At 51.2% G+C, this 22,066-nt stretch overlaps 2 protein-coding genes across 5 annotated transcripts in view; one reads left to right on the top strand and one right to left on the bottom strand.

The window, feature by feature from the left end:
* The window catches only part of RAB37 (RAB37, member RAS oncogene family), a 273,228-nt gene that overhangs the window by 191,740 nt on the left and 59,422 nt on the right, over positions 1 to 22,066 (bottom strand). The window lies entirely within an intron of this gene.
* CD300H (CD300H molecule) lies at positions 2,043 to 12,492 on the top strand. Of its 4 annotated transcripts, none has more exons than XM_015120270.3 (4): positions 2,043 to 2,481; positions 5,643 to 5,999; positions 7,391 to 7,454; positions 9,167 to 12,492. In XM_015120270.3, the coding sequence occupies exons 1-4, from the start codon at positions 2,421 to 2,423 to the stop codon at positions 9,276 to 9,278; spliced, it is 594 nt and encodes a 197-aa protein (XP_014975756.1). In that variant the 5' UTR covers positions 2,043 to 2,420; the 3' UTR covers positions 9,279 to 12,492. The 4 variants fall into 4 exon arrangements, 3 of the variants coding, with proteins under 3 accessions (XP_014975756.1, XP_077828831.1, XP_077828832.1); XM_077972705.1 differs by having other exon boundaries at positions 2,044 to 2,481; positions 7,391 to 7,461; XR_013407217.1 differs by lacking the exon at positions 9,167 to 12,492 and having other exon boundaries at positions 2,044 to 2,481; positions 5,643 to 6,443; positions 6,529 to 7,454.

The raw sequence follows: 22,066 nt of genomic DNA, 5'->3' as shown, positions 1-22,066 counted from the left end.
ACACACACCACACACACTCCCACCCCCACACATGCACACACACACACTACACACACCACCTCACACACCACACACATACACCATGCATGGACACACACCCCACACACCCCACACCCACACATGCACACACATACACACACTACACACACAATGCATGAACACACACACACACCACAGACACGACACCCCCACATGTGCACACATATACACACGCTACACACATCACCTCACACACCACACACATACACCACTCATGGACACACACACACCACACACACTCCCACCCCCACACATGCACACATATACATACACTACACACACCACCCCACACACCATACACACCACATGTACACACATACACATTACACACATCTCACACACACCATGCACTCTACACACATCCTACCCCACATACCGTACATATGCACCACATGTACACACATCTCACACCACACACATGCACATACACACACTACACACACACCACCTGTGCACACACACCACACATGCAAACATACACACTACACGCACCCCACCCCACACATCACACACATACACCACATGTACACACATACACACTACACACATCCCACACACACCAGTCACACACACACACACCACTCACATCACACACACACTACACACACACCACCCCCCCCACATGCACACCCATACACTACACACACGACCCCAAACACCACACACATATACACACACTACACACATCTCACACACACCACTCACACCTCACACACCACACACACCACTCACACACTACTCACACCACACACACCACACACACCACACACACTACACACACCACTCACACCACGCACACCACACACACTACACACACCACACACACCACTCACACACACACACCACTCACACCACACACACCACACACACTACACACACCACTCACACCACGCACACCACACACACTACACACACCACACACACCACTCACACACACACACCACTCACACCACACACAACACACACACCATCCCCCCACACATGCACACACATACACTACACACCTGACCCCAAACACCACACACATATACACACACTATACACATCTCACACACACCACACACCACACATACACACACTACACACACACCATCCCACACACCATGCACATACATCACATGTACCTACATACACACATAGCACACATACTACACACACTACACACACCACACACACTACACACATATCCCACATACCACACACATATACACACACGTGCACACACACAGAAATATGAGGACTCCGAATGCAGAAAAAAAATGAACAAGCAGGAAATACATTTACTGAAACACCAAAGTAAGAGGAGACGTTTGATAACAGAATGCCAGGGTTTTAGAGTTTCCTAGTTCCAGGAATCTAAGTCCCCGGATGAGGCATTCTGAGGCTGTGCTTGCATTTATAAATCCTCCACAGCCATTCTGTGTATATCGGGCACACTTCTGGCCAGGTTCCCGGAGTTAGCTCTTGATATATTGGAACTGTTATATGTGGTCATCTTGGGCGACAAAAAGAGCCACGCAGGTCAAAAGCAAGGCTTATAGATGGTCCACCAAGCTCTGCGTGGTGCCAGGTCTGTGGAAACGGTCAGGCATTTGACCAAGACAAGGACCTCTGGGGTCTGCTGAGGTCAGAGCAAGACCAAGGGGTTAAGAGGTCAGAGGCTCTGAGGTTGCACCCAGCCTATCTGTACCACCAAGGATCAGAGATAGACCAGCGGGCATTGTGGGTGTGCCCCTATCCCGTGCAGTCTCACAGGCCCCGCTCTTAGAAGGGTCCCACGTTTAATGCTTGGTTGTCACCATCTTGAAATTCTTAATAATTTTGGAACCCTACGTTTCATTTTACACTAGGCTCTGCAAATAGCTGGTCTCATCCGGTGAATGCTGAGCCATACCCTGGGGCGGCTCATGCTGGCCACAGAAAACTGGCCATTCACAGAGGGGAGGACCTGCCCAGAAAATCCAGATGGCAGCTGGCCCAGTCTCACTGGTCCTGGGCCGTGCTGTGATTTGGAGAAGGGCAGGCCTGTCAGCTGTGGGTAGTGGGAGGGACGCGTTGTCTTTACTGGGAACAGAAAGGGGAACAGCAAATGCAAACATATTGTATTAAGAAGAACTTCGTCCAAGTTCTCGAAACTGTTTCACCTAACCACATAGCGCCCCGTGGCCCCAGCTTCCTCCATCCTGGCACCAGCTCTGAGAACCAAACCCAGAAGAGGCCGGAGAAGGAAACAAAGAGGCCGGAGAAGGAAAGGAGAAGTGTCCAGAGCAGCAGAAGAGGGGACAGAAGAGTGGACAGACGAGGGGACAGACGAGCTGACCTTCTGCGACTGGGCTCCAGCCTCAGACCCTGCTGCCACGAGGGACGTCCATGCTGGTGAGATGACCCAGAGGGCTGGGGCTGCCCTGCTGCCGTCAGCTCTGCTCCTTCTCTGTGTCCCAGGTGAGCAGGGCAGGTCCTGGGTGCAGGGGGGTCTGCTCTGGCGGGTCAGGGTGAGGCGGGCATGAGAAAAGGCTGGCAAGGGGCAAGAGGAAGAAATGATATCAAGAAAGAGGGAGTGGGGTGTGCATAGAAGCTTCTCAAATCTTCTCATCGGGATAGGGTGGGGATTAAACGGTAAACTGCTTCCCACACAGTAAGCCCTAAGTAGATTTGGCAACTTTAATCATTATTACCGTCATTATTAAGATCAGGAATGCCTCCACGATCCATCAAAAAGAAGGGGAAATAGGGGGCAGAAAACCAGTACTTACTAGTCTAATCACTGTAATACATGTCTTGTTTCCCATTACCTAATTTAATTCTCATTGCAGTCCTGATGAAAACAGGAGACTGAGGCTCGCTTATAGAGGTGCAAATAATTTAGATTAAACAGTTTATAAAAGGCACAGTCAAGGTCCAAACCTACATACTTTTATTTCCAAGATCATTGTTCCTTCTATAATTCAATGTCAGTTCCTGCTGCGCCTCCTTGTAAAGCTTCACTTACTTATCTGGAGGCACTGCTGCATCCCTGTGTGGGAACCCTGGGTGTCCCCACAGGTCTGGGCTGGCCCCAGGGCTGCTACATAATGGGCCCCCAGAAGGGTGAGACAGCTGGGAACTTGTGGTCAGCCCTGGTCCAAGAATTTCCGTAAATGATGGTGGAGGGAGAAAGTGAGTTTCTTTGCAGGGCTGGGTAGGCGGGGAGTTTGCTGGGTGGCAGCGGGGTCGGGGTGGAGGTGGAGGGGGCTGCCCATGTTGGCTCAGGGTCAGGGTCTGGACTGAATATCCAAGGGGAGGGAGACTCTGTGGTGGGATTCAGTGTGTGCCCCACAGTGTTTTTCCTCCCAGATCTGTGGAATCAGTCCCAAATCATCAAGAGAGAAATTTAAGGACCTGAAAGAGCAGGCTAACAGCGCCCCCAGAGCCTGAGCTGAGAGCAGCAGCAATAGCAGGAGAGGACAGGGGGTGCCCACCCCTTCCTTGCCCCCAAGCCTGTGCCTAGGAGGCAGTTAGCTCCCTGGGAAAGGCTCCTGGACCTCAACACTGTGGACATTTGGGGCTGCATTATTCTGTGTGTTGGGGGCTGTCCTGTGCATTGTAGGATGTTTAGCAGCATCCCTGGCCTCTACCCACCAGATGCCAGCAGCAATTCCCCACTCTAAGTTGGGACAACCAAAAATATCTGTAGTCATTGCCAAATGTTCCCGCCGCCCTCCAACCCAGGTGAGAATCACTGCTTCAGAGAGGCAGACAGCGTTCTAATGCAGAATAGGTCAGTGGGCCACCTGAGCCTGCTTTCTGGGAAATACGGTGAGAAAACGTGAGACAAGAAAATGAAGATGCAAAAGATACAGTTTTTCTGCTTTTTTTCCTTCCTTCCTTCCCTCCCTCCCTCCTTCCTTCCTTCCTTCCTTCCTTCCTTCCTTCCTTCCTTCCTTCCTTCCTTCCTTCCTTCTTTCTTTCTTTCCTTCTTTCCTTCTTTCTTTCTTCTTTTTGACAATCTCATTCTGTCGCCCAGGCTGGAGTGCAGTGGTGCGATCTTGGCTCACTGCAACCTCCACCTCCTGGGTTCAAGTGATTCTCCTGCCTCAGCCTCCTGAGTAGCTGGATTACAGGCGCCCACCACCACATCCAGCTAATTTGTTTGTCTTTTCAGTAGAGACAGGGTTTCATTGTGTTGGTCAGGCTGGTCTCAAACCCCTGACCTCAGGTGATCCACCCGCCTCGGCCTCCCAAAGTGCTATGATTATAGGTGTGAGTCACCACTCCGGCCAGATTTTTCTTTTAATTCACAATAAAACATAGCAAAGCCTCGCTATCACTGGATGGCAATATATTACCTAGATGGATGGGTGGGTAGATGAAAGATGGATGGATGGATGGATGGATATATAGATGATAGGCAGACAGATTACATCCACAATTCCTTTTCAGGAGCTTGGTATTTTGCCAAAACCATTTCTCAATAGCGTTTTGCCCTTTGTTAACCACCTCCCTGTTAAGAGCAGATGAGACAGCAGCTGTTTAGGACTGGTGAGGCCCCTGAGGCAGGAAGCAGAGAGTTTATGGGGCTGGGTCCTAATCATTTGGACCCAGAGCCTGCAGAGTGGGTGGACAAATGAAAGAGGGGACTGGAAGAGGGGGAGTAATGTCAAAATATTGGAGGGGGCAGAGGATCTGGAGAAGAGGCCCAGGACATGCCAAGGCGGGTGGGTGCTGCAGAGAAGTGGGGATGGGAAGGAAGCTCTGACGGGTGTCAGCGTGGAGCTGAGCTCTACAGATGTCAGGCAATGGCTAGTGTCGCCACAGGATTCTGTCCCGGGGGAAAAATCCAGGCGTAAATGTCCTTGAATCACAAGAACAACCCCTTTCTACATGGTTCCTTGATATCCCCACGGGCAGCCCCCATATTCTTTGTGATCCAGACCTGGAAACAGGAGGTCTAATCTATATGGGCAGGGACTGCAAGTATAAGGCCCACAGATGATTTGGGAAGGAGACAGAGCCAGAAGCCCCAGGTTTCCTCTTTGCCCTCCGTACTGGGCTGCTTCTGGTTTTTCCTGGTTCTCAATATTATTTCCTTTCCTATTTCATCCATCCATCCATCCATCCGTCTGTCCATCCATCCATCCATCCATCCATCCATCCATCCATCCATCCATCTATCCATCCATCCGTCCGTCCATCCGTCCATCCATCCATCCATTCATCTCTCCATCCATCCACCCATCCATCCATCCATCTCTCCAACATCCATTTATTCGGAGTGTACTTAGTGGCTTCATTCAATCTTTGGTGTTCAATGAAGACAGGTGTTTCTTCTCAGGACTGACACTTCTGGGGGACCCAGAACCTGCCTGAGGCCATCGAGGTTAAGCCTCTCCCCTCTCTAAGATGGCTGAGCCCACCCAGGCTGGGCATGGCCTCTGGAGTCTCAGCATCCCACACCGGGCATCTCCTTGGGTGTCCCCCTGCAAATAGCCCATAGCTCCCTGGTTCCTGACTGCTCCCTCCTCCAGCCTCAGGCAACACTGGGTGTGCAAAGGACCTAACACTCAAGGTTCCACTGGTCCAGGCTCTTCCAGGTGAAGATGGGGAAACGGACTTGTGTTTTCCAGGCTGTCTGACTGTGAGTGGCCCCAGCACTGTGATGGGCACCGTGGGGGAGTCCCTGAGCGTTCAGTGTCAGTATGAAGAGAAATACAAGACATTTAACAAATACTGGTGCAGACAACCATGCTTGCCAATTTGGCATGAAATGGTGGAGACCAGAGGGTCCGAGGGAATGGTGAGGAGTGACCGAGTGGTCATCACAGACCATCCTGGGGACCTCACCTTCACCGTGACATTGGAGAACCTCACGGCAGACGATGCAGGAAAATACCGATGTGGGATTGCAACAATACTGCAGGAAGATGGCCTGTCTGGCTTCCTGCCTGATCCCTTCTTCCAGGTTCAAGTGCTGGTCTCCTCGGGTAAGAGCCTCTTTTCTCAGGCGTCTGAGGCCATCTCTGCAGAGCAGCCACGGAAATTTTGGCTCAGGAGAGAAGAACTGGGCCTCGTGTGGGGGCCTAGTGTGGTGCATCAGAGCAGGACAGAGTGTGTTGTGTGAATGTGTGTGGGAAATACGTGTGTGAGTGAGTGAGAGAGTGTGTGTTTAAGTGTGTGAATGTGAGTGGTGTGCAAACATGTAAGAGTGAGTGCAGGTGTGAAGGTATGTGTGTGAGCAGGTGTGTGAGCGTGTGTGCAAGACCAGGTGTGTGTGAGTGTGTGTGAGAGTGTGTGAGAGCAGGTGTGTGTGAGTGAGTGAGAGCAGGTGTGTGTGCAAGAGCAGGTGTGTGAGAGCAGGTGTGTGTGTGTGACAGGTGTGTGTGTGTGTGAGAGTGTGTGCAAGACCAGGTGTGTGTGTGCAAGAGCAGGTGTGTGAGAGCAGGTGTGTGTGTGTGACAGGTGTGTGTGTGTGTGAGAGTGTGTGCAAGACCAGGTGTGTGTGTGCAAGAGCAGGTGTGTGAGTGAGTGTGCGAGAGTGTGTGCGAGAGCAGGTGTGTGTGAGTGAGTGTGTGTGAGAGCAGGTGTGTGTGTGCAAGAGCAGGTGTGTGAGTGTGTGAGAGTGTGTGAGAGCAGGTGTATGTGAGAGTGTGTGTGAGTGTGTGCAGGAGTAGGTGTGTGTGAGTGTGTGAGAGCAGGTGTGTGTGAGAGTGTGAGAGCAGGTGTGTGTGTGAGTGAGAGTGTGTGTGACAGCAGGTGTGTGTGAATGTGTGTGAGAGCAGATCTTTGTGAGTGCGTGAGAGTGTGTGAGAGAGCAGGTGTGAGTGAGTGTGTGAGAGAGCAGGTGTGTGTGAGTGTGTGCGAGAGCAGGTGTATGAGTAAGTGTGTGAGAGTGTGTGAGAGCAGCTCTCATGCAATGAGAGCACATTGCGTGAGTGCACATGTGAGAGTGTGTGTGCAGGTGTGAGAATGTGTGTGTGAGAGACAGTGTGCACTGGAGGGTAGTGGTGGTGTGTGGATACACTGGCAAGGATGGGGGGTTTTGGAACCTAAGCCTAACTGACCTTCAGCACGTCGATTTTCAACGAGATGGGGGACGCCAACATGGGAGAAGTTGGTCATCCTCTGGTCTGAGTTTATAAAATGCCCACCTGGCCCCAGAGCGGGGCAAGGCATCCACTGGGACGGGGTTGGAGGGGATGCTCTGTGACTCTAGCCGGGCTTCGGTCTGCCTATGGGGAGATGATGGTCCTAGAACATCTGTCCAGCTGCCTCCTTGAGCGTCCTATGCTTTATGAAGTCAGAACCATGCAGGCGGCAGGTACTCAGCTGGGAAGAGTCAGGCATAGGACACTGAGCCTCTGTTCTTTATCTTCAGCCTCCAGTACTGAGAACTCTGTGAAGACACCTGGATCTCCCACCAGGCCCAGCCAATGCGAAGGGTAAAATGCACGTGTCCCATTGTCTTTTGCCATGTGTGTAGCTTCTTTCGTAGGGTGGTGCTTCCTAGACACAGGTTTCCTTGATTATTCACCCACTCAACAGGTATTTATTTGTTATGTGCCAGAAACTGGTGGAGATTCTGGAGATGCAGCAGTGAATAAAGGGGCAAGATTGTGCTCTTGAGGAAATTGCAAATAGGTAGATTCAGACAGTGGCCAGATAGATAAATAGATAGATAGATAGACAGGCAGACAGACAGACGGACGGACGGACAGATAGATAAACAGACAGACAGACGGACAGACAGGCAGACAGATAGATAGGCAGATGATAGAGATAGAGATATGATATGACAGATGATAGAGATGGCTGACTGGCTGGCTGAATAGACAGATGGAGATGATCGCTGGTAGAGAGAGATATGTAATAGAGACAGATAGATAGATGATAGATCAAGGAAATATGTCAACTAATGATAATAACTATGGAGGAAAATAAAGCAGATGTAAAGAGATAGGGTGCCAGGGTGTGTGGGAAGCTGGTGGGGCATGATTTGGGCTATCAAGGAAATACAAGATGTTCCACAGAAACGAAGAACAAAGGGACTGTCTTAGTTTGGGTTTCCTCCAAATCAGGTCCTGAGACAGGGACTTAGGAGCAATTTGTTTATTGAGAGGTAATCTCAGGAAGTACATTGAGAGAGCAGAAAATGAGACCAGGAAAGGGAAAGGGAAATGAAATGCACTGTAATGAAGGGGTTAACACTGTAGTAACTGGACACACTGGAGCTTAGTCCCTCTGGGCACCCTCTGAGAGATTGTGTAGAAAGTTCCTCAGAACTGGAGACAGAATATTCCAGGCAGAAGGCACTCCTGGGGGCATGAATTCTGTGGCCCATCTGGCCTGCTCTGCACAGGAAAATGTGTGCACTCCTGTAGATAACCTCAGGCAGAGAAGGGGAGCCTGAACTGGGAAATCTTTGGTGGGGCCAAGACTGCCTGCAGCTGCCAGGAGCTCAAGTGGGCAAAGGGGATATGGGGCAGGGCGCCAACAGGGTTTGTTACAGGGGCTTGTCTTAGAGAGGATCAGGGAGGGCGTCAGACAAGTCCTACAGGTGGAGGGCTGGGAAGGTGGAGAGATGGCACAACGGCCCGTTTTGGGGAGAAAATGCAGCATTTGAGAAGTTGGAATGGGGGCAGTGTAGTGGGACCCAAGGGATGGGAGGATTGGCCATGGGCTGAGCTCGGAGAGGTCACTCCTTGAGGTTGAGATGGTTAAGCAGTTTAAGCGAAAGAGCTGTTCTTGTGATCATATTTAATTTGAGTGAAGGTGGTTGTAAAGCAATATTTCATCCTTGAGGTTGTTCCCAGCAAGAGCAGAGATCCTGCAGGCGTCAGTGGCTGAGGGATCTGTTCTGGAAGTTGTTTCTGGGAGCCAGTTCCTGCCTGGGTTCCCATATCTCTCTTCTGCTCTATCCCTCACCTTCCGGCATCTGTTGGGTCCTAACACTCAAGGTTAATTCTGAGCTGAATGAAGGTCAGGAGCCTGTGACCCTCAGCATGGAGCTGCCTGACCCTGGTACCCACCAGGCTTGATGCTGACATTGGGTTTGAGGGCATAGGACCAGACGTCGAGGGAAGGAGGGGTGAGGCAGAGCCTGGGACTCCCCAGAGGAGGCAGCTTACTACTGGTCACTCTCTCCGTCTCACAGGTCCCTGCCCAGCTGCGCCTACTTCCTGCTTCTCCCACTCCTGAAGGTGCCTCTGCTCCTGAGCATACTCGGTGCTATCCTCTGGGTGAACAGGCCTTGGAGGACTCCTTAGACAGAGTCCATGAACAGGAGAACTTGCCACACCCCATGCCCACTGGAACCCTGTCCAGAGACACAGCCCTTCTGACTGCAAAAAGGACTTCTGACCCTGACCCTATCGCTGGATACTCTTTAAAAGTTAAAAAAAATGTAGGCCAGGTGCGGTGGCTTACACCTGTAATCCCGGCACTTTGGGAGGACACTTAACATGAGATCGACGTGATCTCTTAACAAATTTTAAGTGTACAATACAGCGTTGTTGACTACAGGGACGGTAGTCAAGGGGCCAGGAACCAGGGCCCAAGGTGCAACCTGGGTGTGGAGACCTGTGGGGAGTTCTGAGCAGAGCAAGTTTCATCCCTAAAGACAAGTGCCCAGGTCAGGGGGTGGAACCAGGCAGGAGAAAGGAGGACACATTGGATCCTGGTCCATGGCTTCTGCTGTGTTGAGAAGCAGCACACACACTGCACGTTGAACTTCTTAGTTTTGGGAGAGAAAGAGACACCCAGTGTCCCTACTGAACATGTTCACCTAGACTGGAACTTGGTTTGGTGACAATCTTCAATGCTTCTTATTTGTGAACAAGGGAAGCAGTCTTTGAAGCACTAACTATAATCAGTGCCAGGAAAAGTCTGAGGGAAGGCAGCTGTGGGGATAAGAAACAAGGAGAAAGGGGTACAGGGGCAGGAAGTGGGTGGAGTGGCTGGGTCTATCGTGCAGGGTGGGGAAGCTCCCTAGGGTCGTTTGGCCCTGGCTTAGCATCTCCTAACATGATGGGCTTAGGATCACTTTCCCCTGGAAAAGGCAGGAAGGTAGGACCAGGGACTACTTCATGTCTCTCTTGGATGTGCCACAGTTTCCCAACCTTGCCATGCACAAACTTGGTCTATTGACTTTCCCCCACATCTTTGTCTCTGTCCCACAAATCTGTTATTTTTCCACGCTTTCTTTCCATGATAGTTGCTGCAACCCAAGTCCTTTAATCTCTTATTGCTCTCTCCTTTATCTCTCGTCAATCCTTATATAAATCTCTCCAATATTCCCATTCCCTCGCTTTCCCTGATGCCACCATAGTCCTCTATCCTCTCAATACTACGGTGACTTCCCACTTTCTTCCCAATCCCTCTTGCCACCTTTTCTCTTTCTTCTACATAATGCAACAAGAGAGCACCTTGACACGGTTCTGCAATAGTCATGTCACCTCTTGTTCCATGTTCTTCAAATGAAACCCACTGTATTAGTCTGTTCTCATGCTGCTAATAAAGACATACGTGAGGCTGAGCGTGGTGGCTCACGTCTGTAATCCCAGTACTTTGGGAGGCTGAGGCAGTCGGATCACCTGAGATCAGGAGTTCGAGACCAGCCTGGCCAACGTGGTGAAACCGCCTCTACTAAAAGTACAAAAATCAGCCAGACGTGATGGCAGGTGCCTGTAATCCCAGCTACTCAGGAGGCTGAGGCAGGAGAATTACTTAAACCTGGGGGTTGCAGCGAGCTGAGATCGTGCTACTACACACCAGCCTGGGTGACAAGAGCAAGACTCCGTCCCCACTCCACCAAAAAAAGACATAACTGAGACTGCGTAATTTATAAAGGAAAGAAGTGTAATTGACCACAGTTCTACGTGACTGGGGAGGCCTCACAATCATGGTGGAAGGCAAAGGAGGAGCAAAGGAGGAGCAAAGTCATGTCTTACATGGTGGCAAGCAAGAGAGAGCATGTGCAGGGCGGGGGACCTCCCCTTTGTAAAACCATCAGATCTTGTGAGACTTATTCACTATCATGAGAACAACATAAGACCTGCCCCCATGACTTATTTACCTCCCACCAGGTCCCTCCCACGACACGTGGGAACTATGAGAGCTGTAATTTGAGATTGGAGGGAGGACACAGCCAAATCATAGCACCCACTCTCATTGGTTGGCCTACTTGATCTGAGGGGACCCAGCCACTGGTTGGTTCTTCCATTTCATCTTGTTGCCCTGTCCCCATGTGGTCTTTATGTTCTAGCCACAGTGTGCATCCCTCCCCAGAGCCTTAGCACCTGCTGTTCCTCCCCTTGAATCCCTTCCCCCAGATCTTCTTACCTCTGGTTCTTTCTTATCCTTTTGGTTTCACCTCTGACGTTGCCTCCTCTGAAAGGCCTCTGTGATCATCCTTCGAGGGATCACCCCGATTGTCTTGATTATGGGTCCCTGTTTATTTCCTCCACAGTTTGCCAAATGCTGTTAATGTGTTTCCTTTGGGTGGTTTCTATCCATCTCCCTTTACATCACAGCAGCATTTGGGCCAGCTTCGTTCACCATGAATGCCCCAGCGTCCAGCTACAGAGTATGGTGACGTAATGGTTGGCATAAAAAAAAAATACTTGCTGAGTGAGTAAACGAATAAGGATTGGATGTGGCTGCAGAGGTTGGCCCTGGGCAAATGTGGCCCAACTATATTAGATATCTGTTGATGCATAACAAATTCCCCCATGACTTCACGGCCAAAAACAGCAAATGTTCATTATCTCATGGTTTTGAGAGTCATGAATCTGGGAGTTGCTTAGGTGGGTGGTGCTGGCTCAAGATCTGTCTTTCATTAAGTTCTAGTCAAGATGTTGGCCGGGGCTGCAGCCATCTGAAGACTGGACTGCGGCTGGAGGATCTGCTTCCAACGTCATGCATTCACGTGGCTGGTGGTGGGAGGCCTCAGCTCCTTGCTCAAAAGAGCTGCTTGTGTGTCTTCTAGACACAGCCACCAGCTTTCCCCAGAGAAAGTGATCCAAGAGAGAGCAAGGCACAGCACCTTTGGCTTATCCTTAGTGAGGACAGAGAGAAAGACCCTCTCATATTGCTTTATATTGTTTTATACTCAGTACCTGTTTTAAGAAAAAAACAAGACAGGCAGCCCGGTACCCAAAACCAGACCTTGGCCTGTCTGACCTAAACCCGGTAGTTAAAAATCAACCCATAACGTAGAAACTGATATTATTCATAGATTCCAGGCATTGTATAAAAGAACGTAGTGAAACTCCCAGCCCTGTTTTGTTTCTCTCTGACCACCGGTGCATGCAGCCCCTGTCATGTACCCACTGCTTGCTCAAATCAATCACAACGCTTTCATGTGAAATCTTTAGTGTTGTGAGCCCTTAAAAGGGACAGAAATTGTGCACTCTGGGAGCCCGGATTTTAAGGCAGTAGCTTGCCGATGCTCCCAGCTGAATAAAGCCCTTCCTTCTACAACTCGGTGTCTGAGAGGTTTTGTCTGCAGCTCCTCCTGCTGCATTAGAAGTCATAGCCCATGGCCCATATCTATGGATCACAGAAGCCCGCCCAATACCATACGGAAGGAGACTCGACAAGGGCGTGGGTGTCTGATCTGGGTGGCTGTTAGGCAAGGATAGTCATTTCCTCAAATTTTGCTGAACTGTACATCTATGATTTGCATTATTTTGTTTGTATGTTATACTTCCATCAGAGAATTTAAAAACCCAAACCTGAAATTATACCTCTGAAAGTTTGCTTGACTTTCTTTTTTGGTTATAGTTTATTGATATTTTTTCTACCTAATGAAAAGTTTACATATATTAATCTCTCCTCCTTCCAGCTGCCTCACCAACAGCTCTGAGAGAGTAAAGAATCTGACCAAAAGCATACAGTATAAGTGATGGTGTCAGCATTTCTCTGGCACTGATGCCCTAGAGTCTCTTCACTGGACCAGGACACTGAAGAGGACAGAGTGGCCCAGGGATGGCAAAAGGGAAAAGCAGAATCCTCAGACCCAGGAAACAGAACGAGAAGGGTGTGTTAGGCAGAGGGGGCCAAGGTGACCGAAACTGAGAAACTCCAGGGAGTCACTGTTTTCGAAGTCCTTCCACCCTTCACTCTCCCTCCCTCCCCTCTCACTTCCCCAGTGCCTTTTGCTTTTCAGAAAACACTTCACAATTGAAAGCAGCCTGTGCTGGTCCCTGGCTGTACTGACAGATTGAAATTTGCATCAGGGAACCAGTGCAAAGGCAATGGTGATTTGAGAGTGCACATTTGGCTTTAGGTTTGAGTATGTGTGTATGTGACCCTGTGGGAATTTCATTCTTTTCTTTTTTTCTTTCTTTTTTTTGAGACAGACTCTTGTTCTGTCTCCCAGGCTGGAGTGCAGTGGCTCGATCTTGGCTCACTGCAACCTCTGCCTCCCGGGTTCGAGCAATTCTTATGCCTCAACTACAGGCCCATGCCACCATGCCAGCTAATTTTTGTATTTTTTGGTAGAGACAGGGTTTTGCCGCGTTGGCCAGGCTGGTCTCGAATTTCTGGCCTCAAGTGATCCACCCTTTTCAGCCTTACAGTACTTTGTAATCCTAGTTTTTGTTTTTTTAGTAGAAATAGAGTTTCACAATGTTGGCCAGGCTGGTCTCAAACTTCTGGCCTCAAGTGATCTGCCTGCCTCAGCCTCCCAAAATGCTGGGATTACAGGCGTGAGCCACCGTGCCCTGTGGGAATTTCTTTCTTTGACTCTCAAGCCTGTACATGAGGACCTGATTCAGGAAGATCCACACAGAAACTCAGGAAGACTCTGGCCAGGGAGGCTCTCCTCTCACCTGCAGAGTGACTTCCCCGCAGACATTGCCTGGCGTTGATAAACTGTTTGGGTTTCAAGGCCTGCCATAGAGAGACTTAGAGCACAACGCCTAAGGAGTCAACAAGCTGCACATTTAATATCATAGAGCCATCCACTGAGGAAATTGAGTCCCTTTCTTTTTTGCAAAGGAAAAAATAATTAAGCAAAGATAAAAGTTAAAGCCCAAAGTTACTGTCTTTCCTCGGGCTGGAATCAGAAGCATCTACTTTATTCCTCTCTGGCTTTCAGGGCCTCCCTAAGGTCCAGAGAGGCCTGGGCCACTTCTATTTTTGAGAGAGAGAGATATGAAAAAAACAAGGTTACAAAAATTGTGGTATATTTTCAATGAGGGAAGTTCACAGATCAATTTCTTGGTACACAAAAAGCAATAAAGTATCATTAATTGAGCTATAAAAAAGAAGATTGTGGCTGGATGCAGTGACTCATACCTATAATCTCAACAGTTTGGGAGGCTGAGGTGGGAAGATTGCTTGAGTCCAGGAGTTTGAGGTTGCAGGGAGCTATGACTGTGCCACTGAACTCCAGCGTGGGCAGCAAAGCAAGACGCTGTCTGCTGCAGTGGGGGGAAAAAAGGACACGTACAAATGTGTGGGTTCAGCACTTCTGCCAACCAGCCCTGCAGTTTGTGAAAGGAAAATAAATCTCCAGACCCCAAAACCGCCAAGTCAAAGAGAAAAGCCAAGCTGGGAACTGTTTAGAACAAACCTGCCTCCCGTTCTATTGCTAAAAAGATAGCTACTAAGATTAAAAAAAAAAAAAAAAAAAAGCTATATACCTGTCATGCGTGTCCGTGTGAAGAGACCACCAAACAGGCTTTGTGTGAGCAATAAAGCTTTTTAATCACCTGGGTGCAGGGGGGCTGAGTCTGAAAAGAGAGTCAGCGAAGGGAGATAAGGGTGGGGCCGTTTTATAGGATTTGGGTAGGTAAAGGAAAATTACAGTCAAAGGGGGGTTGTTCTCTGGCGGGCAGGAGTGGGGGTCACAAGGTGCTCAGTGGGGGAGCTTTTTGAGCCAGGATGAGCCAGGAAAAGGACTTTCACAAGGTAATGTCATCACTTAAGGCAAGGACTGGCCATTTTCACTCCTTTTGTGGTGGAATGTCATCAGTTAAGACAGGCAGGGCATTTTCACTTCTTTTGTGATTCTTCAGTTACTTCAGGGCATCTGGGCATATACGTGCAAGTCACAGGGGATGCGATGGCTTGGCTTGGGCTCAGAGGCCTGACAATACCTCTCTCACCGTTTGTTCACAAGGAAATTCCTTGCGGACAAAGGACAGATGTAATTCAATGTCATCCCTTTACTCTCTGAGATAAATGTATATCTGATTGCTTCCTTTGGAAAGGCTAATCAGAAACTCAAAAAAATGCAACTGTTTGTCCTTATCTACCTGTGACCTGGAAGCCGCCTCCCACTTTGAGTTGTTTTGCCTTTCTAGACCGAACCAATGTACATCTTACATATTAGGTTGGTGCAAAAGTAGTTGCGGTTTTTGCCATTAAAAGTAATGTTGCCCAGGCTGGAGTGCATTAAAAGTAATGAAAAAACTGCAATTATTTTTGCACCAACCTAATATACTGATTGATGTCTTATGTCTCCCTAAAATGTATAAAGCTAAGCTGTGCCCTGACCACCTTGGGCACATGTTGTGAGGCCCTCCTGAGGCTGTGTCATGGATGTGCCCTTAACCTTGGCAAAATCAACTTCCAAAATTAATTGAGACTTGTCTCAGATACTCTTGGGTTTACAGGTTGTATAATTTAATTTAGGTCTGGCACTGGTTACAGTTAGTGCTTCAAAGACTGCTTCCCCTGTTCACAAATAAGAAGCATTGAAGATTGTCAGCAAATCAAGTTCCAGCCTAGGTGAACATGTTCAGTAGGGACACTGGGTGTCTCTTCCTCTCCCAGAAGTGAGAAGTTCGACATGCAGTGTGTGCGCTGCTTCTCAGTACAGAGGAAGCCATGGGCCGGAATCAGATGTGTCCTCCTCTTTCGCGCCTGGTTCCACCCCCTGCCCTGGGCACTTGTCTTTAGGGATGAACCTTGCTCTGGTCGGAACTGCCCATTGGGCTTCAGACCCAGGTTGCACCTTGGCCCCTGGTCCCCGGCCCTTTGAGTCTGGGGGTGCCTGCACCGGCCCAGGGAGCTTCTCTCCTGAGCTTTCTGCAATCTCCCATCTCCAGCCTCAGACTTGAGACAGAGCTGGACGAGGAAGCAGAGAGGGGAAGAAAGCAGAAGTGGGGCTCAGGCCCTGGGAGAGGGGACTCCACCTTGTCCTACCAGAGCCTGGTGCAGCGACAAGTGACATCTGAGAAATGACCACCAGGGATCGGGCTGCTCGGATACTGGCAGCTCCGTTCCTCCTGAATGTCTCAGATGGGTGGGTACGCTCTGGACATGGAAGTAGGGACATGGAGAGAGGGCAGGAGGACCGAAGAGCACCCAGGAGCTATCAGCGGCTGCCTCGCCAGCTGAGCGCCAGGCTCCAGGGCACAGCGCAGGTGAGTCATGTCCTGCTGCATCCTCGACAGAGGAGGCCCTGGGTGAGAGATGCCTGTGATTGTCATTGCCACAGTTATCCAATCCGAAATGCCATCTTGATGCACCACACATACAATCATAGATGCATGCACATGTACACACATGCATGCACACACACAGTGTTTTCCCAGTCCATGCCCTTCCTGTCTCCACGGAAACGCCCCTCCCCATTCCCACCTCTGCAGGGAGGGAGCTACTCACCCCTCAGTTCAGATTCCTGGATGGACAAGGGCTGTCTGCCTGCCACTGTCTCCTCTACAACCCCAGGGTCCGAGAGGCCCTGATCCCAGAGCATCCCTGACCCAGGCCCATCTGAGGAGAAGCTGGGCCTTGGGCTTGTGTTTTCCAGGCTGTTTTGCTGTGGGCGGCCCCAGCACCATGACAGACACTGAGGTGGGGATCCCCGAATGTGCAGTGTCAGTATGAGGAGGAATACAAGACTTTCAACAAACACTGGTGTGGACAACCACTTTTTCTACTATGTAACAAGACTGTAAAGGCCGGAGAGTCAGAGGAAGTGAGGAATGGCTGAGTGTCCATCAGGGACCATCCTGCAAACCTCAGCTTCACAGTGACCCTGGAGAGCCTCACAGAGGAGGATGCCGGTGGATACTGGTGTCAGGTCAATAGACTGTTGCTCTAAGAATTTCAAGATCTCGTCTCCCAAGACCTCGTCTTCCAAGACCTCATCTTCCAGGTGGAGGTGTCGGTGTTCCCAGGTGAGCCCCCCTTCACTCAGCACCAGGCCTGTCTGAGTCTAGGGCTGGTTATTCTGTCCCTGAAGAGAGAAATGGGAAGAAGTGTGTGAGGTTGTAGGTCAGTGACTTAGGACATAGTGTGTGTGCGTGTATGTGTTTACGGTGTGTGCGTGTGCATGCACAGGTGTGTGTGTGCGTGTGCACAGGTATGAGGTGTATTTGCAGTGCGTGTGTGTGTGCATGCACAGGTGTGGTGTGTGTGCGTGTGCATGCACAGATGTGTGGTGTGTTTGTGTGTGTGCACCCGTGTGTGTGTGTGTGCTGACATGCACAAAAGCACATTTGCATCTGTTGTTCGAGACTCCTCTGTGTGCCCCACCCTGAAAGTGTCTGGCCTTGTGGGGTCCATCGGCCTGGCTGACATTTGGGGTTGAGTGGACTCAGGTCCCATCATTCAGGGAGGACCTCACTGACTGCCTGTCCTTAATCCTAGCCTCACTCCAGCCACTGCCATGCCCAGGGCCCGGGCTCCACAGTCACTCTGGGTCATGCTTCACAGAGTAAATGTCACCCCTCCCTCCTTGGCTAGGGTGGGGTCTGCAGACAGGTCTTCTTTCCACAGACTCTCATGTTCCCCTAGAGAGCAGGTCGACTCTCGCACCTGAAAGTGCTCACCTGGCTATGAAGTACGTGGGGATAAGGCTAGGAGGGGTTCAGGGCCCTGGTCTGGCCTGGGTGTGGCCATGGAACATGTTGGACTCAGGGCATCTGTCCAGCATGTCCTGAGTGATTGTGTCTGTGGAAATCAGAGCTGAACAGGTGAGGATGAGTGGGAGACTCAAGTGAGGTCACCAAGACTGACCTGTGATGTCCTTGCAGCCCTGACTGAAGCCTCCGGTCCCAGAGCTCCACGGGCTCCTCGGGTCCTCCTGTTACCTCCCAGCATGCACCTGGCCCAGCTCAACCAGACAGGACAGCCCTGATCCCAGGCTGTCCTGGGTAAGGTTCATGCCCCCAGGACTGCCACGTGGGCAGCCTTTCCTGTAGGCTGGGGAGAGATGCAACAGTTGTGTCTCCCTCCCTCTGGTCCCTTCTTTGCTCACGCCTCCCACAGCTAATGTGAAGGTCCTACTAAGTGCCAGCGCTCCTGTCGGGATAGGGTCACAGCAGGGAACCACCCAGCCACTGTCCTGCTCTGGTGAAAGTTGGGTTCTACCAGGTGGATTCACACAGTGAACAGATCAGCACAGAGGCCGACAGACAAATACAGCAAAGTCTGATGACTGCTGGGAAGAGGTATTTGTGCCTCGGGTTTGGGTAGCATGTGGGTGGGTGTTGGAGTCTCTATTTCATTGACAATGATCAGAAGAGGGTTTGTGGATTAGAGGACATGAGCGTGGAGACCTGCAGGGTTTGGGAGCAGGGCACTCTGGGGTCTGGAGGAAGAGGGGTCCAGGCGGAGGGAGGAGCGAGGCAAATGTCCTGCAAGGGAGTCTTGGGATCCGGCCAGGCCAGGGCAGGGGGCAGAAGCTCTGGGGTCCGGTGACCCTGGCCCTCTCCTCTGCCTCCCTTGCAGCCCTGGCCAGAGTCTCATCCTGTTTGATGAGCCCAATTATCTGAGGAGCTGAGAGCTGAGCTGACAACAACCATGAATTTTACAGGCTGATGTTTGCAACCAGAGGGCAGGTGCCAGTTACTTGTGAATAACATGAATAGTCCTGACCTTCCTGGGAAATGATGGCCATACGGACATCAAACTACATGACTGATTCCATGCGCCAGTGAATAACCCTAGGATGTAGAGATCTTGTGGGCGTGGTTCTCACCTGATCCCTCCCTGTCCCCATGCACCATTCTCACAGCCATGTGCTTCCTTATAGGCAGTCCTGAGACTCCAGGGACTCTCCAGCTGAAGGTCAGGGACTAACGGCTCCTTTAGAGGAGTTGTCATATATAGAGCTTGTCCTTACAAGAGTTTGTGCAGCCACAGGACCTGGGTTCACAGACAGGCAGAAGGTGGAGGGCCCCGAGTCTCCCCCGGAGAGGTGACTCACTACCCTTCCCCATGTCCCCACAGTTCCCTGTTCAGCAGCCCCTATGTCCTGCTCCTGGTCCTCCTGGAGCTGCCCCTGCTCCTGAGCATGCTGGGTGCCATCATCTGGGTGAACAGACCTCAGAGAAACTCTAGAAGCAGGCAGAGTTGGCCCGAGGGTGAGAACCAATAGCATCTGCTGTCCATCAAGGCCCTGCACTGCAACAGGGCCCCTCTGCGGGACTGGAATGACCTCCTGACCGCTCCCTCCCGGGCTGCTCTCCCCACATCTCCCGGAATCCTCTGTGAGCCTCCTTCAGCCTTTTCCCTGTGCCCGATCCTCATGTGTCACACATGAACCTGATGGACACAGATGCCCTGAGCTCCATGTCTCACGTGCACGCCCTGGACAGCTAAGCCTCGGGCGGTCAGCAACAACTCTGAGTGCCTGACGCCCTCCCTGCACCCTTCCATTTCTCCAGGAGCCTGGCATTGCTTCCGCCACTGTTTTTACAGGGAGAGGCAGGGAGAGGCAGGTCCAGGACTGCCCTGCACCTTTGCCACCATAATGGCCCACACTCCCCGGGTCCAGGAGTGCAGAATATGCGGCAGCTTCCATTTGCTGAGTGTGTCGATTCCATGATGCTTTTGAACTTTAAGAAATGACAATACATGGATTCTGGACCTATCATGCCCACTAAGTCAGACCTGGGTGAACACTCCATTGTTCCCTGGTCTCCACAGGCCTTTGCTCAGAATAGTGGACCAAGCCTCATGCTGGGCCTCTCGGGATTGGGGTCCCTGCAGAAGAGGATCCAGGATTCCCCCCAAAATCTGACAATTCCCTTCCTTATGTGGACACGTCCTGGCCAGTGTCTTCTGGTCCCTCTGGGAGGGCTGGTAGGAGATTCTCAGGGTGAATCGTGGCATGGTAGCCAGACCTTTTCTTCCTCCTTCCTCAAGGGGACCTGACCTACCCTTCATTCCAGGGCTGTGGCTTTTAACTGACTCAAGTATGGAAATGGATTGAGGACCGTGACTCCTTGATGTGGTAGTTAACTGAATCTTTTGCTCACTAGTGTAGACCATGTCTGCTTATACAGACAAAGGAAGACGTCATCAGCCGACCATCGTTTAGGTTCCAGGGATGCCACACCCAAGACCCCTATGAGGCAGCTGGTTCCCATGAGTCCTCCTGGTCAAGGAGGGCCACGCCGAGGAGTCCTCACCTACTTTTCCATTCAGCAGATACTTATGGGAGCTTCTGGTGTATCAGACACTGACCTGGCATTGGAGTCCAGCTGTGAACACCAGGCGAGGAGCTCTGTTTACATTGAGCCCATATTCCAGGTGGGGGATAGAAAAGAAAAACAAATGCACAAATACATGAATAAGTTCCAGAAGAAATATAAGAGTCAGAGATGAAAAGAGTCACAGAATAAAATAAGAGAAGTGGGGTGACTGCTTTGCAGGAGCTGAGGGGTCTGTTATGAAGCCCCTCTAATAGGCGCTAAGCAAGCAGGGATCAGGAGAAAGGAGGGGTGAGCACCAGGGTCCCTGGAAGAGGACTCCCTTTTAGGGGTGACTCCCTGAGGCAGAGAGAGGAGCAGGTGCACATGTCCTGCCAGGGGCAGACACCTCCCTGGGTCAGGTGGCTCCAGGGCCTCCAGACAGCATTTCCTGTCTCCTCCCCAGCCTAGGCAGGAAATCATGCACCAACTTTGGATGACTAAGTCCTCTGAGGCAGTGGGACATCAGGACACCATGCCTCCATTCACCCATTCATCCGTTCAACAGCCAGTTTGTTAAATTGCATTTGGCAGACCCTGGAATAATAGCGGGCGCAGCAGTGAATGAGACAAGAGGCTGCCCCTGCTCTCAAGGGGTGGCCGGTCTAGATGGGAGCAGACATTGACCCGCCAACAGAAAGACTGAGGAAGACAAGAGGGAAGTGTGAAATGGGTCATGAGGACCCCTAAAAGGGGAGCCACCATAACCCAGGAAGGTCAAGGAACACGCAGGCAAACCTGTCAGCTGGAGCCAGGCAGAGGAGTGGGAGGTTGAGGGTCTGGACAAAGGTCCGAGTCGGGAGGACGGCAGCACCACGGTGAACCGGGATCCAGGAGGCTGGAGACACCTACCAGGCGCTGGGGGCTGCCAGGACCTGTGTGCTGAGGTCAGGTCAGGTGGGTGCCATCCTGTGACAGCAGGAGCCATTGGGAATTGAGTAGCACCTCCCCAGGGCCATGTGTGTGTGTGTGTGTGTGTGTGTGTGTGTGTGTCAGGGATCACACTGCTGATTCTGGGGAGAACGGAAGGGCTGGGCATGAGCAGAAGGGGAGACCAGGTCAGCTCATGGCGGAGCCGGGATACTTCAAAGCCAGGCCCAGGCCAGATCTGAACACTGGGCGAATTGGAAGCCCTGGGATTGCACTGGGCTGACGACAGTCCCGTGATGTGAGTCTGGGGGCATCAGCACCAATGACCCCAGTGCACACTGTGTCCCTGAGAGTGTAATTGGAGGGAGGACAGGGCAGGTCGAGGGTTCAGGGACCCCTTCATGGTGCCAGGTACACCCAGACTCCCCTGTCACTCTCCACTCAGCCTTATGGCTGTGTGCACATACTGGTGCTATTGACTCCGATAGGAAGGAAGGAACGGAAATCTGTAGGAGGGTTGGGAGAGTCAAGGAATATGCTTAAAGCATGAGAAGGTGTAGAAGGGGTGATGCCCTCCAGGACAAACAGGAGGCAAACTCTGCACCTGACCTGCCTTTCTGCCCTTTCCAGGGTAGACACCCTAAGTCCATCATGTCAGGAGAACCAGCCATGCTGAGTGTGGACAGACCTGGGTCTCCGCCTCCTGGGAAGGCCTGTCCCCCATGTCTGCTCCCTGGGGAGGCCCCTGG

Source organism: Macaca mulatta, chromosome 16 (assembly GCF_049350105.2).
Source record: "Macaca mulatta isolate MMU2019108-1 chromosome 16, T2T-MMU8v2.0, whole genome shotgun sequence".
Classification (NCBI taxonomy): Eukaryota; Metazoa; Chordata; class Mammalia; order Primates; family Cercopithecidae; genus Macaca; species Macaca mulatta.
This window is presented reverse-complemented; position numbering and strand designations above follow the sequence as displayed.

Excerpts from the sequence above, each read along its gene's own strand:
- CD300H (XM_015120270.3), top strand. The coding sequence starts at position 2,421 with ATGACCCAGAGGGCTGGGGCTGCCCTGCTGCCGTCAGCTCTGCTCCTT. Across the intron at positions 6,000-7,390 it reads TCAAGTGCTGGTCTCCTCGG|CCTCCAGTACTGAGAACTCT; the intron begins GTAAGAGCCTCT and ends CTTTATCTTCAG. Across the intron at positions 7,455-9,166 it reads AGGCCCAGCCAATGCGAAGG|GTCCCTGCCCAGCTGCGCCT; the intron begins GTAAAATGCACG and ends TCCGTCTCACAG.